Source organism: Dipodomys merriami, unplaced genomic scaffold (assembly GCF_024711535.1).
Source record: "Dipodomys merriami isolate MVZ:Mamm:240054 unplaced genomic scaffold, mDipMer1.0.p SCAF_17, whole genome shotgun sequence".
Taxonomy (NCBI): domain Eukaryota; kingdom Metazoa; phylum Chordata; class Mammalia; order Rodentia; family Heteromyidae; genus Dipodomys; species Dipodomys merriami.
In genome coordinates, this window is record NW_027203048.1 from 9,744,015 (window position 1) to 9,757,936 (window position 13,922).

General features: G+C 50.2%; 1 protein-coding gene across 4 annotated transcripts; it reads left to right on the top strand.

Moving 5' to 3' along the window:
• Positions 1 to 10: 10 nt before the first annotated feature.
• Positions 11 to 12,969, top strand: Khk (ketohexokinase). Of its 4 annotated transcripts, XM_070025212.1 has the most exons (9): positions 11 to 175; positions 4,664 to 4,780; positions 7,365 to 7,499; positions 7,687 to 7,821; positions 9,648 to 9,720; positions 10,661 to 10,807; positions 12,241 to 12,329; positions 12,450 to 12,607; positions 12,692 to 12,969. In XM_070025212.1, exons 1-9 carry the CDS (start codon positions 84 to 86, stop codon positions 12,775 to 12,777), a joined length of 1,032 nt encoding a protein of 343 aa, XP_069881313.1. In that variant the 5' UTR covers positions 11 to 83; the 3' UTR covers positions 12,778 to 12,969. The 4 variants fall into 4 exon arrangements, with proteins under 4 accessions (XP_069881313.1, XP_069881311.1, XP_069881310.1 ...); XM_070025210.1 differs by lacking the exon at positions 7,687 to 7,821 and having other exon boundaries at positions 13 to 175; XM_070025209.1 differs by lacking the exon at positions 7,365 to 7,499 and having other exon boundaries at positions 16 to 175.
• Positions 12,970 to 13,922: the final 953 nt, after the last annotated feature.

Genomic DNA, 13,922 nt, shown 5'->3' on the forward strand with positions numbered 1-13,922 from the left:
AGGAGTCTGGGGAGCGGGGACCCGGCCGGCTTACAGGAGGCAGAGCCCAGCAGGCCCCGGTCAGCCCAGCGGCGAGCAGCCTCATGGAAGAGAAGCAGATCCTGTGCGTGGGGCTGGTGGTGCTGGACGTCATTAATGTGGTAGACAAGTACCCAGAGGAGGACACGGACCGCAGGTAGGGGCGCCCAGGCCCCTCGGAGACCCCAGGGGCCCATTGCAACCTGCATCCAAGACTGCAGGGCTGCGATCTCCACAGTGAGACAGCAAGGCCAGCCTGCCGGTGCTCTGTGCCAGGAAAGCCTGGGGACTCAGCCCGAGACAAGAGTGGAGGCTTTTAATAACATCCAGGAGAGGGGGAGGGGGCATGCATGCATGCAGGCAGGCAGGCAGAGAGGGAGAGCACCTTGCTGTGTAGCCACACTGGCCTTGAACTGTGTATCCTCCTGCCTCAACCTCCCACGTGGGGGGATCACAGGCATGAGCCACTGTGCTGGGCTCAAGGCCCAAGCTTTGGTCAGCAGTGTTAGCCACTTCCCATCTCAATCCTGGGACAGTGTGGGACCATCAGGACTCCCACCCCCCCCCCGCCCCCACTTACTGAAACACAAGGAGTGACTGCAGTATAACGTGATTTGTCCAAGGGTTTACAGTTGGTAAGAAAATTAAGGAAAATAAATCCAAGCCTCTGTCAGAAACAATTATTTCTGATTTATTTTACCACATGTGTATTCCACCCATTGCTAAAATTAAAAACAAAAAAGGATGCAAGGTAGTTTATAATGTAGTTATAAGTAATGAGACTGTTGAACAGTCAAACGGATGATACTTGAGTGGCCTGTATTTCAGGGCTCACTAGAACTACATGCAAACCTGGGGATTCTCCAGATTAGGAATAAACTGGCTCATGAGCCAAAACAAGCTATTTTTTTATACTAAATCCCAAACACAGTCTACCAGAAGTCCTTTTTACAAAGATAGGTGACTGACATAGAAGAACCCCCTTCCTAGTTGTCCAGCAGTAGTTGAGCTCTTTGATGGTTTTTTTTTTTTTTTTTTTTGTCGGTTATGGGGCTTGAACTCGGCCTGGGCACTGTCCCTGAGCTCTTCAGCTCAAGGCTGCACTCTACCACTTGAGCCACAGCATCACTTCCAGTTTTCTAGTGGCTTATTGGAGTTAAGAGTCTCATAGATTTTCCTGCCTGGGTTGGCTTTGAACTGTGATCCTCAGATCTCAGCCTCCCGAGTAGCTAGGATTACAGGTGTGAGTCACCAGTGCTCGACTCTTTGATGGTTTTTATCTGTACTTTTGACGAGGACTCTCCATTATTGCTGCTGCTGTGCCATGAAGGCTTTCATAAGATGGGATACTCCAAGCAGAGAGTTGCTCCTTGGCCATCAGTTCTCAGGTGAGAACTCATGACAGCTCAAGGTGAACTCTGGTGAGAGACTCTATAGGGCTCACAGCCCTGAAGCTAATTGGAATGGAGGCTTGTGAGCTCTTCCTGCTTTGGGTCCACATTAGTGCCCCCCCCCCTGCCGCCCATGCATTATCTCACACTTTCTCCAGGAACAGAAAAGCATCAATCAAGCCCATTTTATAGCTGAAAATTTAGAGAAAATTGACCAGGCCATCTCTTTAACAAGTGGCAAGACAGACAGCTCTTACAGCTTTCCTAGCTCAGAATCTAATGCTCCAGCCCTCTGTGGTCTCATCCTTCCTGTCCCTTTGTTGCTGCCTGTCTTATAGAGTTTACCCTTTGAGCTGCTTTGTTTGCCAGGGGTCCAGGGACAGCGGGAAGGGGTACAGGGTGTGCTGCTGTGTATGTCTAATTACTTATCAAGGTGGAACCAGCTCTGAGATCAGCCCTGCCTGTCCCAGGGACCTCAGATCTTGGAACTCAGCCATTCCCCTGAGGAGTGGCCCCTGTCTCCTGGAGTCCCTGCCCAGTAGAAGCCTTCAGAAAACATCTGTACTCTCTGAGCACTTCTGCAAAGGAAGTGTGTGTGTGCCTTTGAAGTGTTCCTCAGTGAAATGTCTCATCTTTAGAAACATCATAGTACAGGGGTCCAGTGGCTCACATTTGTAATCCTAGCTACTCAGGAGGTTGAGATTGAGGATCTTACTTCAAAGATAGTCCAGGGAGAAAAATTGGTAAGACTCTTATCTCTAATTAACCAGCAAAAAGCTGCAAGTGGAGGTGTGGCTCAACTAGTAGAGTACCAGTCTTGATCAATAAAGCTAAGGGACAGCACCCAGGTACTGAGTTCAAACCCAAGTACTGGCACAAAAAAAGAAAGGAAGGAAGGAAGGAAGAAAGAGAAAGAAGAAAGAAAGAAAAAAAAGTAGGAAGGAAGGAAGGCAGGTAGGCTAGGGTGTTAGGCCTAACTAAGTGCTTTTCATCAAAGAACAAGAAAGAGTGGTAAAGGGGGTGAATTTGATCAAACTATATTACATGCATGTATAGCAATGTCACCACGAAACCCTTCACTCTATACAATTAAAATGTACTAAAAAAAATTACAGGAGGGTTGGGAATGTGGTTTAGTGGTAGAGTGCATGCCTAGCACTCATGGAGCCCTGGGTTTGATTCCTCAGTACCACGTACACAAAAAAAAGCTGGAAGTAGTGCTGTGGCGCAAATGGTAGAGTGCTAGCCTTGAGCAAAAGAAGCTCACGGACAGTGCCTAGGCCCAGAGTTCAAGCCCTAAGTCTGGCAAAAAAAAAAAAAAAAAAATACAGGATTAATAGCAATGGCTTTGGAAAACTCATCTTTGATGTCAGTTGTGTCATTAATATGATCTTGAGCAGGTCCCATTCCTCTAGGCTCTGTTGTGCAGAAAAAACAAAATCCTAAGACACTTGACAGATCTTTGATCCCCTACAAAAACGCATCCTTTTCCCCAGTGCTCTCCTTTCCCCTAAACTGAAGGGAACTCCAGGGTTGAATTTTATGCAAATATGGCTTGGCCTAAATTTTCTAGTTTGAATTCTCTTTTGTTGTTTTATTTTTTGAGACAGAGTTTTGCTAAGTAGTCTAGGCTGGCTTCAAACTTGCAATCCTCCTGCTTCTGCCTCTGAAGTTGTTGAGACTGCAAGCATGTAGTCTCAAGCTTGGCTTTGGTTATTTCTCTTGATGACTCTTTGGCACTTGTTTCTTATTGTAAGGTGCTACTATTACCATTTACTACTATTACTACTACTACTTCTGTTGGAGCTGGCACATGGAAATAGCCACCTACACTGTTTGCCTTGCTTAAGCATAAATGAGAACTCACCAAAGTGTGTAGGTGCCTGAGTTGTTGTTGTTCTGGTCCTGGGGCTTGAACTCTGGGCTTGGGTGCTGTCCTTGAGCTCCTTTTTGCTCAAGGCTAATGCCCTACCACGTAAGCCACATTGCCACTTGTGTCTTTTTCTGTGATTGTAGATAAGAGTCTCACAGATTTTCCTTCCCTGGGCTGGCTTCCATCTCAGATCTTAACCTCCTGAGTAGCTAGGATTACAGATGTGAACCACCAGCATCCCACTCTTTTGAATTTTTAACATTGTAAAAGTCATTCCCAAATACTTTCCTCTGTGTGTGTGTGTGTATGCCAGTCTTGGGGTTTGAACTCAGTCATTGGGAGCTGTCTTAAGCTGGTTTATTTTTTATTTTTTATTTTTTTTTTGTCATTCGTGGTACCTGAACTCTGGGCCTGGGCACTATCCCTCAGCTTTTCAGCCTAAGGCTATTGCTCTACTACTCAAGCACCCAGGTCACACATTAGATCTTGAAGATGGAACCCTGGGCCGTAAGCATGCTAGGCAGGTACTTTGCCCCTGAACTACATCCCAGCCCTCCACATACTTTTTTTTTTTTTTTTTTTTTTGGTCAGTTGTGGGGCTTGAACTCTGGGCCTGGGTGCTGTCACTGAGTTCTTCAGCACCAGGTGAGCACTCTACTACTTGAGACTTGAGCCACAGCACCACTTCTGGTTTTCTGGTGGTTTATTGGAGATAAGAGTCTCAGGGACTTTCCTGCCTGGGCTGGCTTTAAACGGATTCTCAGATCTCAGCCTCCTGAGTAGCTAGGGTTACAGGCGTGAGCCACTGGCGCCCAGCTCCACACACTTTTTAAATGATCACTGCACTGGGTTTGCTCTCCTGCTTGCTCATGTTGTTTTGCGGCTCTGCAGTTAATATTGAAGTAGGCTTTCCTGAGACAGGAGCAGGTAGTAAACATGTCCCCTTTGGGGAGTGACACTTAGTCTTTGAACTCTTTGAGTCGACCAGGTCAGGGAGAAGGAGACTGAAGGTAACAGCCTTCTGAGAGTGGCTGTCATTGTACTGGAGAGGAGATAGCCCAGTTGGTAGAGCCTTCAAAATGTGGTGGACCCCAGCATATGGTTTCCTGATTCTCTTGGAACAGCCAAAAGAATCCCTGCCATGAGCCTGAATAAAGCATCCAGGGTATGTGTGTGTGAGAGAGAGACCTAGCTGGCAGCCAAGCCCCTCCCTTGGCTGATCCTCAGCTGCTTCATGCAGAGAATGAGCCGGTATCTAGGTGTTTACCTGGGATGTCCCCTGGCTCTTGCGTTCTATGGCCCACTAAGGGGCCTGGTGTCTGCTCTACCTCACTTGGGAGCAGCCCGGTAGGGCTGCAGGAATCTACCTTGTGCTTTGCAGGTGCCTGTCCCAGAGATGGCAACGTGGAGGCAATGCATCCAACTCCTGCACCGTCCTCTCCCTGCTTGGAGCCCCCTGTGCCTTCATGGGCTCACTGGCCCGTGACCATGTTGCTGAGTGAGTCCAGGGGGATTGCCCACTGGGGGAAGTCAATCACAGGGTGTAGAGAGCAGAATGTCTGTACCTTGAGTGGGCCAGGGCAAAGAAGTGAATGGTTGGTGAACCATCAGAAATGGGTGGGAGGAGCCAGCGCTTGTGGCTCAGGCCCATCATCCTAGCTACTCAGAAGGCTCAGATCTGAGGATTGGGACTTGAGGGTAAGAAAGTCCATGAGACTTTTATCCCCAATGAACCATCAGGAAACTGGAAGATGAACTTTTGGTAGAGTGCTAGCCTTGAGCAAAAAAGCTCAGGGACAGCACCCAGGCCGTGAGTGCAAGCCCCATGATCAGAAAAAGAAGAAGAAAAAGAAGAAGAAGAAGAAATAGATAGGAGGGGATTCAGTGGAGAGCGAGACTCCTGGGCCCTCACTGTTCAGGAGTTACTGCTGCTCTGACGGTTTCTTTTCCATAGCTTGCCATAGAGCTGCTTAGGCATCCCTACCTCCTTCCTTCCTTTGCTTCCTACAGGCCCTGCGACGGACTTGCCTTTTCCTTTCTCACGTCCTTTATCCTGGCTGTACTTCAGGCAGAAGGCAGTTAGGAACATGCTATACTCATACTTCCTCAGGGATATTCACCCTCCACAGTCCCAGGGCAGAGGCCTGGTTCATTTTCCAGTGGAGGGGCAGGGCTAGTGTTCATGTCATTGCTCATTAGAGGAGCAACAGAACATCCCTGCTCAGGACACCCAGAAGCCACGTGCCAAAGCTGGGTCCAGAACTCACGCCTCCTAGCTCGCTGTGGATGCTACAATCCAAAAGTGCCCCACGTGCTTTCTCCATGTTCGCTGCTTCAGGGACTCAAGGGCCCTTTAACCCTTGGCTCTGCCAACTCAGCAGCACTTATCAGGAGGTGAGGCCCACACTTTGCCCTCTTGTGGGCTCCGGGGCAGATGGCCAGGTTACTGGCTTGTGACACTCAGCCCTTTGAACCTTGGTTTGAGGGGGTTGCTGCCAGAGCCCAGCCTGAGCCACAGCCAGATTCCATGCTTTGATGAACTGGCACAAGACAAATAGGGGCAGAAAGCCTGCCCTGGAGGTGGGACAGAGGGACTTGGAGACACATGCTCTCTTGAATGGTCTCTTTCCTCCTGGCTGGAGGCAGGCTTGCAGCTTAGGGTGGCAGATTCTCCTTTTCGTAGCCATCATGTTGGTAGGTAGGCCATTCAGAATTCCTGTGTGTTTGCAAATATTTAATGAGCACCTACCATGCTAGACACTGTGGGTACAAATGTTATTTGGCCAACAAAACCAAATCTCAGATACTTGGGGAGGGGAACTACCTTTTGAAGGACTCGAGTTAGAGGCTTTGGTGCCTGCAACCTTGTCTTGTTCAGCTTTGGTGCTGCTGAAAATGGAGTCGTAATGAGATATGCCAGGATGGTGCTGGGCTGCTGGGCTAGTTGCCAGTTCCTATGCTTATAGGGATGTCTGGGGCTGGCCTATTTCTGCTGGCTCAGTCTTTCTGAAGGGACATCCTTAGAGTCTGTCTTTGGGGGAAATCACTATGGACTGGGTCCATACAGAGAGACCTCAGCTGCTGAAGCCAGCTCATTGCTCATCAGCCTTAGCCTGGCTTTGGGAGGACAGGACAGTGAGCAGGCCCACTAGGACTGCACCACTTCCTGGCTGGGCATCCTGAAAGAGATGTAGAGTAAGGAATCACAGTAGAACTAAAAGGGACTCCAGAGAGGACAGTGCCATGGGCATGAACATGCAGAGGGAAGCTGGGAGGGGAACAAAGTATCACCTTGGTAATTATTAATTCTGCTTGGGCTTGGCATGAATGCCCACACCTACTTGTTTCAAACAACATAGAAGTTCTAGACTTCGAATTTACCCAGGTCTAGCTTTCTGAACAAGAATGAATTCTGGGCTGGGAAGGTGGCTCAGTGATAGAGCGCTTGCCTTGCATGCATGAGGCCCTGGGTTTGATTCCTCAGCACCACATAAGCAAAAAGAAAAAAGCCAGAAGTGGTGCTGTGGCTCAAGTGGTAGAGCGCTAGCCTTGAGCTGAAGAGCTGAGGGACAGCGCCCAGGCCCAGAGTTCAGACCCCACGACCGGACCAAAAAAAAAAAGAGTAAATTCTTTCCAGCCCGACTTGGAGTCAGGACCTAAAAGAATGTCTTTTCCAAGCTGGGCATGCCTTTAAGCCTAGCTACTGAGGAGGCTGAGATCTATAGGATCTTGGTTCTGGCCAACCCAGGCAGAAAAGTTCACTAGATTCTACCTCTAAGATAACCAGCAAAAAGCAAGGCCAGCCTAACAAGTGTAAGGCCCTGAGTTCAAAACCTAGTACCACAAATAAACAATAACAAACACCCCTTCCAAATCCTAGCTCTGCACCCTAGTTCCAGACCCTGGAAATGCTCCTCCTGACCCTAAGTACAACACAACCTGTGGCAAGACTAGGATTCGCCCAGCCTCTACTCTGCTTGCTCCATTACCTTTCAAGGTCTCTAGTGTCCCTGCCATCTAGCTCCCAGCTCCCTCAAATGTTTGCCGAACTGCCCTTCCCCTGGGTTGCTCCACCCTGGCAGTTTTGTCCTGGATGACTTCCGCCGCTATTCCGTGGATCTACGCTACGCTGTCTATCAAACTACAGGCTCCATTCCCACTTCCACAGTGATCATCAGCGAAGCCAGTGGTAGCCGCACCATCCTGCATGCCTACAGGTTTGTGCATCTGTCTGCTCTCTGCAAGCTGCTAGCGCCGTCGCTCAACTCCCAGGACAGGACTCTTCTTCTCCCAGAGGCCCATGTGTTCCAGCACCTTCTCCCCATGCCTGGGGAAGATCCAGGCCGTGTGTAGGCTCTAACTTGTATCTCCTTGCCCTCTCCTTGGCTCGGGCTCCACCCGAAGCTTCTTGGTGGCTGACTTCAAACGGCGGGGCGTGGATGTGTCTCACGTGGCCTGGCAGAGCAGAGGGGACACCCCTTGCTCTTGCTGCATCGTCAACACCTCCAATGGTTCTCGTACCATTTTGCTCTACGACACGTAAGGCACCTGGCCTCACCCTGCCACAACCCACCAATCAGCTCCCACCACGGTGGCCATCCCACTGCCCCCCCCCCCCGCCACCCCATGGCTTCTATATGCCAGAAATTGCCCCCATGCCAAGCTGTTTGGTGATTTTTTAATTGCTTCCAATGAGAGGAGAAGTGGGGTGGGAGGGGCGGGCTCTTCTCTGCATGGTCATTTGGCTTTGGCCAACACCAAGGATGGGAAGGCAAGTCTGTACAGAACGTAATTGTTGATGTGATTCCTCTGTAATTAGCCAATGGGCAGCTTGGAGTTGGAGAATCTATTCCCAAGACAGAGGGTAGGAGATGTAAATTGACCCCTATGAGTCCCTGAAGGGCTAATGGATTCACTGGGTTTTCTAAGGTCAGTGTCACGGTTGCCAGCCTGCAGCATGGCACCAAGGAGCTGAGATCGAAGTGTTCAAAAGGGATGATGCTCCAAAGGTCCCGCCAAGATGAAACCAAACACACCACACACCAAACATGCCACACAGGCTAGGAATGTGGCTTAGTGGTAGAGTGCTTGTATGCATGAAGCCCTGGGTTCAATTCCTCAGTACCACATACACAGAAAAAAATGGAAATGGCACTGTGGCTCAAGTGGTAGAGAGCTAGCTTTAAGTAAAAGCAGCTCAGGGCCAATGCACAGGCCCTAAGCTCAAGTCCCAGGACTGGCAAAACCCAACCAAACCAAATGTGCCACACAGGATTTTCAGTCCTTGCTGAAGGAGGAGGAAGGGGAACAATGAGTTGGAAAATCAGGACCACCAGATGTCATGAGAGACCCAAGTATGAGCTTGCCACTCTTCAGATTAAGAGGTCCAGTTTTCTGAGAACCTTGTACATGACAAATCCTGGGTTAGGGCTGGGAGGGCTGGAGGCCAGCTGCCCCAGGATTCTGGGGGAGAGGAGAAGTCATTCCAGGAAAGGTTTTATGATGCTAGGTTCTATCCCAACACACATGCAATCACACATATATGCTAGCAGTGACCTTCAGTCTATCATTGGACAGTTTATTGCCTATTAAGTAACAATCTGCAGCACCTGATCAAGGACATCGCACGGGCATTCACAGCATGGGAGTGGAATTCGGAGGGAAAATGTTTCCATTAGCCTCACTCCAGGCGTCTTCACACACATACCTCCAACTGCAGCAGGCCTGCAAGGCAACAGCTCTGGGCCCTGGGTACCAGTGGGTCATCAGCCTCAGAAAGACCACAGTCACACAGCTGGGAACAGAACCTGGAGGGAAGACTCCAGCTGTGATAGGGCTCTGGCCAAGGAGTTTGGGGGACAGACCATTTCTTGGGCTTCCACCCCTAGACCAGCTAGACACAAACTCTTCTTCAAGTGACAACTTTGTCCTCAGGGAGCTGCCAAACTCAGGATAGGGTGTTCTTGTTGTCACAGGCAAGCTCACAATGCTGGGGTACCAAAAGTAAGTGGGACTAGAACGAGCACCTGGCTTGGGTCTTGTACTTCACTGAGGCACTGCATGCTGGGAGCTGTATGCTGCCAGCAAGAGGGATTCTGGGAAGTGTAGTCCCCGGCACTTGAGCATTCTGGGATATTGTGGTCTCCTAGGCCGGAGAGCTAGCCTCCAGCAACTCAAAAGGAGACACATCAGCCAGCTGGGACAGAATTCATCCTAGAGTTTATCCTGAGAACCCTATGCTTCTCAGCTTCCTGCCATGCTGCTGGCAGCACTACTAGGTCCAGGGTCTTCCGCAGCCAGTTTGAAAACCTAATGTAGCGGAGCTCACCATGCGCCTTCTCTGCCCCTTACCTCTTGCGGCTTAGGAACCTGCCAGATGTGTCTGCTAAGGACTTCGAGAAGGTTGATCTGACCCGGTTCAAATGGATCCACATTGAGGCAAGCTCTGTTCTACCTGTGTTGGTGGGGGCCCAGACAGGCTGACTTCGCTCCCTAATAAAGGAAATGAGAGCCATCACTCTCTTGGAAGAAGTCTTGGAGTCTGGATGAGAGGAAACCTAGAAATCTGAAGTTCCAATCCTAGCACTGTCACTCAAATTACTGTAGATCCTTCAGAAAGTCTCTCTCTCATTCGATGTGACAGCAATATCCTGTAATCCCAGTACTCATGAGGCTGAGGCAAGAGGATTGTCAGTTGGAGTCTGCCCTGGGCTATATAGTAACACTATCTCAAAAAGCCAGAAAAGAGGTTGGCCGTGATGGCTCAACATGGTGAGGTTACAGAAGCCTGTAATCACAGCTATCTGGAAGATGGAGATTGTAGTGTGAGGCCAGACTGGGCAAAAAAGTTACTTAGACTCCATCTCAACAAAACAAGCCCAGGGTAGTAGCATGTCCCTGTCATCTAGCTACTTGGGAGGTAAATAGGTCAGAAGGAGGATTATAGTCACCACAAAACCCCTATCTATAAAATAACCTAAAAGCAGAACATTGGAGTTTGTAGCTCAAGTGGCAGAGCACCTGGTTAACAAGCACGAGGCTCCGAAAGGAAAAATGGAAGGTAGTAGAAGGGAGAGGGGTACAGAGGAATATTCTCTTTCTGGATATATAGCTCAGGCTGGCCTTGAACTCTTGATCATTCTGCCTCAGTGCTGGGATTACAGGCATGCACCATTGCATTCATATTGTTTTATTTTGTAATTGCCTCGCTGGTCAAATGGCAAAGCTGGTGAATAAGGTCTCCAAGGTCCAGTGACAGCCCTAAAGTTTTGTAGCTGAAGATGGGGTTCCAGTCCAGCCCCTCCAACCCCTCTACCTCCTCACCCAGAATGAGCTCTATGAACCAAGCACTTCCTGAGCTAGCCCTATCCTGCCCCAGGGCCGGAATGCATCAGAACAGGTGAAGATGCTACATCGGATAGAACAGCACAATGCCAGGCAGCCTCCAGAGCAGAAGATTCGGGTGTCTGTGGAGATAGAGAAGCCCCGGGAGGAACTGTTCCAGCTATTTGGCTATGGAGAGGTGGTGAGTACACCACAGCTGCCCCTTGCCACACTCAGCTAATGTAGCTCTTAGCGGGGCTGGGAGGGCGGGGGTCTTGCATACCTATCAGCTCCAAATGGCAGCTCCTGGGTAAGTGTTCAGAGAGCCATAGCACCTTCCCTCTGAGCCTTCCCAGACTTCCTCTGCCAAGTATGGAGATCAAGCTGTTCTCTGAGGTTCCAAGACACTTTGATCTCTGGAGTGCAGGTGGTAGCCACTAGGAGTGAGGGGAGGGCAGGAAGGAGACTTGCACGTAATGGGCAGGACTGGGGGAAATGGAATTGAATCTTAGTCTTGGGCCTTGGTACATAATTTAAAAGTATGGATGCCTGAGTCAATCTCATTCTCTCCTCTCTCTCTCTCTCTCTCTCTCTCTCTCTCTCTCTCTCTCTCTCTCTCTCTCTCTCTCTCTCTCTCTCTCTCTCTCTCTCTCCTCCCTCCCTCCCTCTCTCTCTTTTCTCTCCCTCTCATCCTCCATGCCCCCAGGGGAAATGAGGCTTGAACTCAGGGGTTGGGTACTGTCTCTTAGTTTTTATACTTAAGACAGTCTACCACTCGAGCCACAGCTCTACTTCTGGATTTGTTTATTTATTTTTGGTTATGGGGCTTGAACTCTGGGCCTGGGCACTGTCCCTCACCTCTTCAGCTCAAGGCTAGCACTCTACCACTTGAGCCACAGTACCACTTCTGGTTTTCTGGTGGTTTATTAGAGATAAGAGTATCATGGATTTTCCTGCCTGGGGTTGGCTTTGAACTGGGATCCTCAGATCTCAGCCTCTTGAGTAGCTAGGATTACAGGCACTTCTGGATTTTTGCTGGTCAATTGAAAGTAAGAGTCTCTCAGACTTTCTTGCTCACACTGGCTTTGAATATCAATACTCAGATCTCAGTCTCCTGACTAGCAGCTCTCAGCTACTCTCATTTTTTGTTTCTTTGTTATTTAACTGGTAAGGGTAGAAGCCAGGTTTTCTTTATTTCTTACCATAGCTATCTCTGGAGACTCTAATGTACAGCTAGTGTTGAGAGTTCTAGAGAAACCTGTTTTTTTTTGGGGGGGGTGGTACATATTTGTGTGTGGGAAACAAAAGCAAATAATGCTCACTCTTGAGAACTAGCACTATTAAACTGGGCAGGGATAGATTTTATCACAAGATGGCGCTCCAGATCCACTCTGGTTTTTCAGTTCTGTGATGCTAGAACGAATGGACCAGGACTTTGGGGTTCCTATTCACAAGGGTGTGTTCTAAGCAAACATAAAATTGTGCTCCTGTGAGACAGAGAGATGCCATGTGGGGATTTATGTAGCTATATTGTAGGGGGGCTGTGTTATTTCACGGGGAGGGGGGAGGGGGCAACCCCAGGTTGGTGGTGGTGAGCGTTGAGGTGGCTGCCAGCCTCTCTTCCATTCCCCACAGGTGTTTGTCAGCAAAGACATAGCTAAACACCTGGGGTTCAAGTCAGCCGAGGAAGCCCTGAGAGGCTTGTATAGTCGTGTGAAGAAGGGGTGAGTAAGGAAGCCATGAAGGGGCCCTAGAGGCCATGGGGGGAGGTGAGCCTCTCCTTCAAGGGTCATCCCCGCTGTGTGGGGGAACGGTGTGCTCTCAGCTAAGTGGACCTCTTACAGGGCCACACTCATCTGTGCCTGGGCCGAGGAGGGTGCCGATGCCCTGGGCCCTGACGGCCAGCTGCTCCACTCAGATGCCTTCCCACCACCTCGGGTAGTGGACACTTTGGGGGCTGGAGACACCTTCAATGCCTCTGTGATCTTCAGCCTCTCAAAGGGTGAGTGCCATGGGGTCCTCTGGGGACTGGGGCCAGGCCCTGTCTGGCACAGCACGCTGACCCAGCCGCTTGTCCCCTCTCCAGGGAACAGCATGGAAGACTCACTCAGGTTTGGCTGCCGGGTGGCTGGCACGAAGTGTGGCCTACAGGGGTTCGATGGCATTGTGTGAGAGCTGTGTGGCCGGGCCATCAGCTCCTCTCCCTTGGAGGCTGACCGCACGGCCTGCTGTTGCTTCCCTCCTCCATCCAGCCTGACTCCCCCAGCCCTGCTTCCTGGGAAGATGGGAATGACTGCTGGTGCCCTTTGTCCTGCCGTATCTCATCCTGCACAGCCGCTGAGCAAATAAATCTCTTTCCCCAAACCAGCTGCTTCCGGCTGGCTGTTTGTCCTTCTTGAGGTCCGAATTGCTCTGGTTCAGATTCCTAAGGTTTTATCCCCCATTTCCAAACTAACCTCCCCAGCCAGGCTCAGAGGAGTGGTTGTCTAGGCCCCAGGGGCAGGAAGTGTCCCAGCCTTGCAGCCAGCTGTCCTCAATCTGGTGGCAGCTCCGGGCGTGAGACCTTGAATCCTTCTCTAGGACAGATAGCAGCTCGTAGCCCAGCCAGCCAACAGAACAACCAGAAGCTGTGAGAAAAGCTCCTTGGGGCCCTGTGCTGTGTAGACTCCACAGGATCTGAAGCCAAACATCAGCAGTGGGCAGGGAGCCTGCTCTGTGGTTCCATGGGGCCTTTGCTGTCCAAAAATCCCTTCTCCAGTGCTCCACCCTCCCTGCCTGCCTCAGTATCTCAGCCACAGAGGTAACCAGATACAGAGGCGGGGTAGGGTGGAGTAGGAGGTGAGGTCCTGTAACAGGATCAAGAGCATGAGCACTGCTGGGTGCTAAGTAGCTCATGCCTGTAAGCCTAGCTACTCAGAAGGTTGAGACCTGAATCGTGGTTCAAAGCCAGCCTGAACAGAAAAGTCTGCAAAACTCCATGGTATAGCATCAGCCATGGACAAAACAGCTGAGAGATATGAGGCCCTGAGCCCAAGAACCAATACTGGCATTCTCCCCTCCCCCCCCCCAAAAAAAAGCTGGCTCACACCTGTAATACTAGCTATTCAGGGGGCTGAGATCTGAGGATCACAGTTCAAAGCCACCCAGGCAGGAAAGTCCATGAGACTCTTATCGCCAATAAACCACCACAGAAGCTGTGGCTCAAGTGGTAGGGTGCTTGCCTTGAGCTGAAGAGCTGAGGGACAGCGCCCAGGTCCAGAGTTCAAGCCCCACGATGGACAAAGGAAAAAAAAAAAAAAAGCATGGGCTTTAGAGTC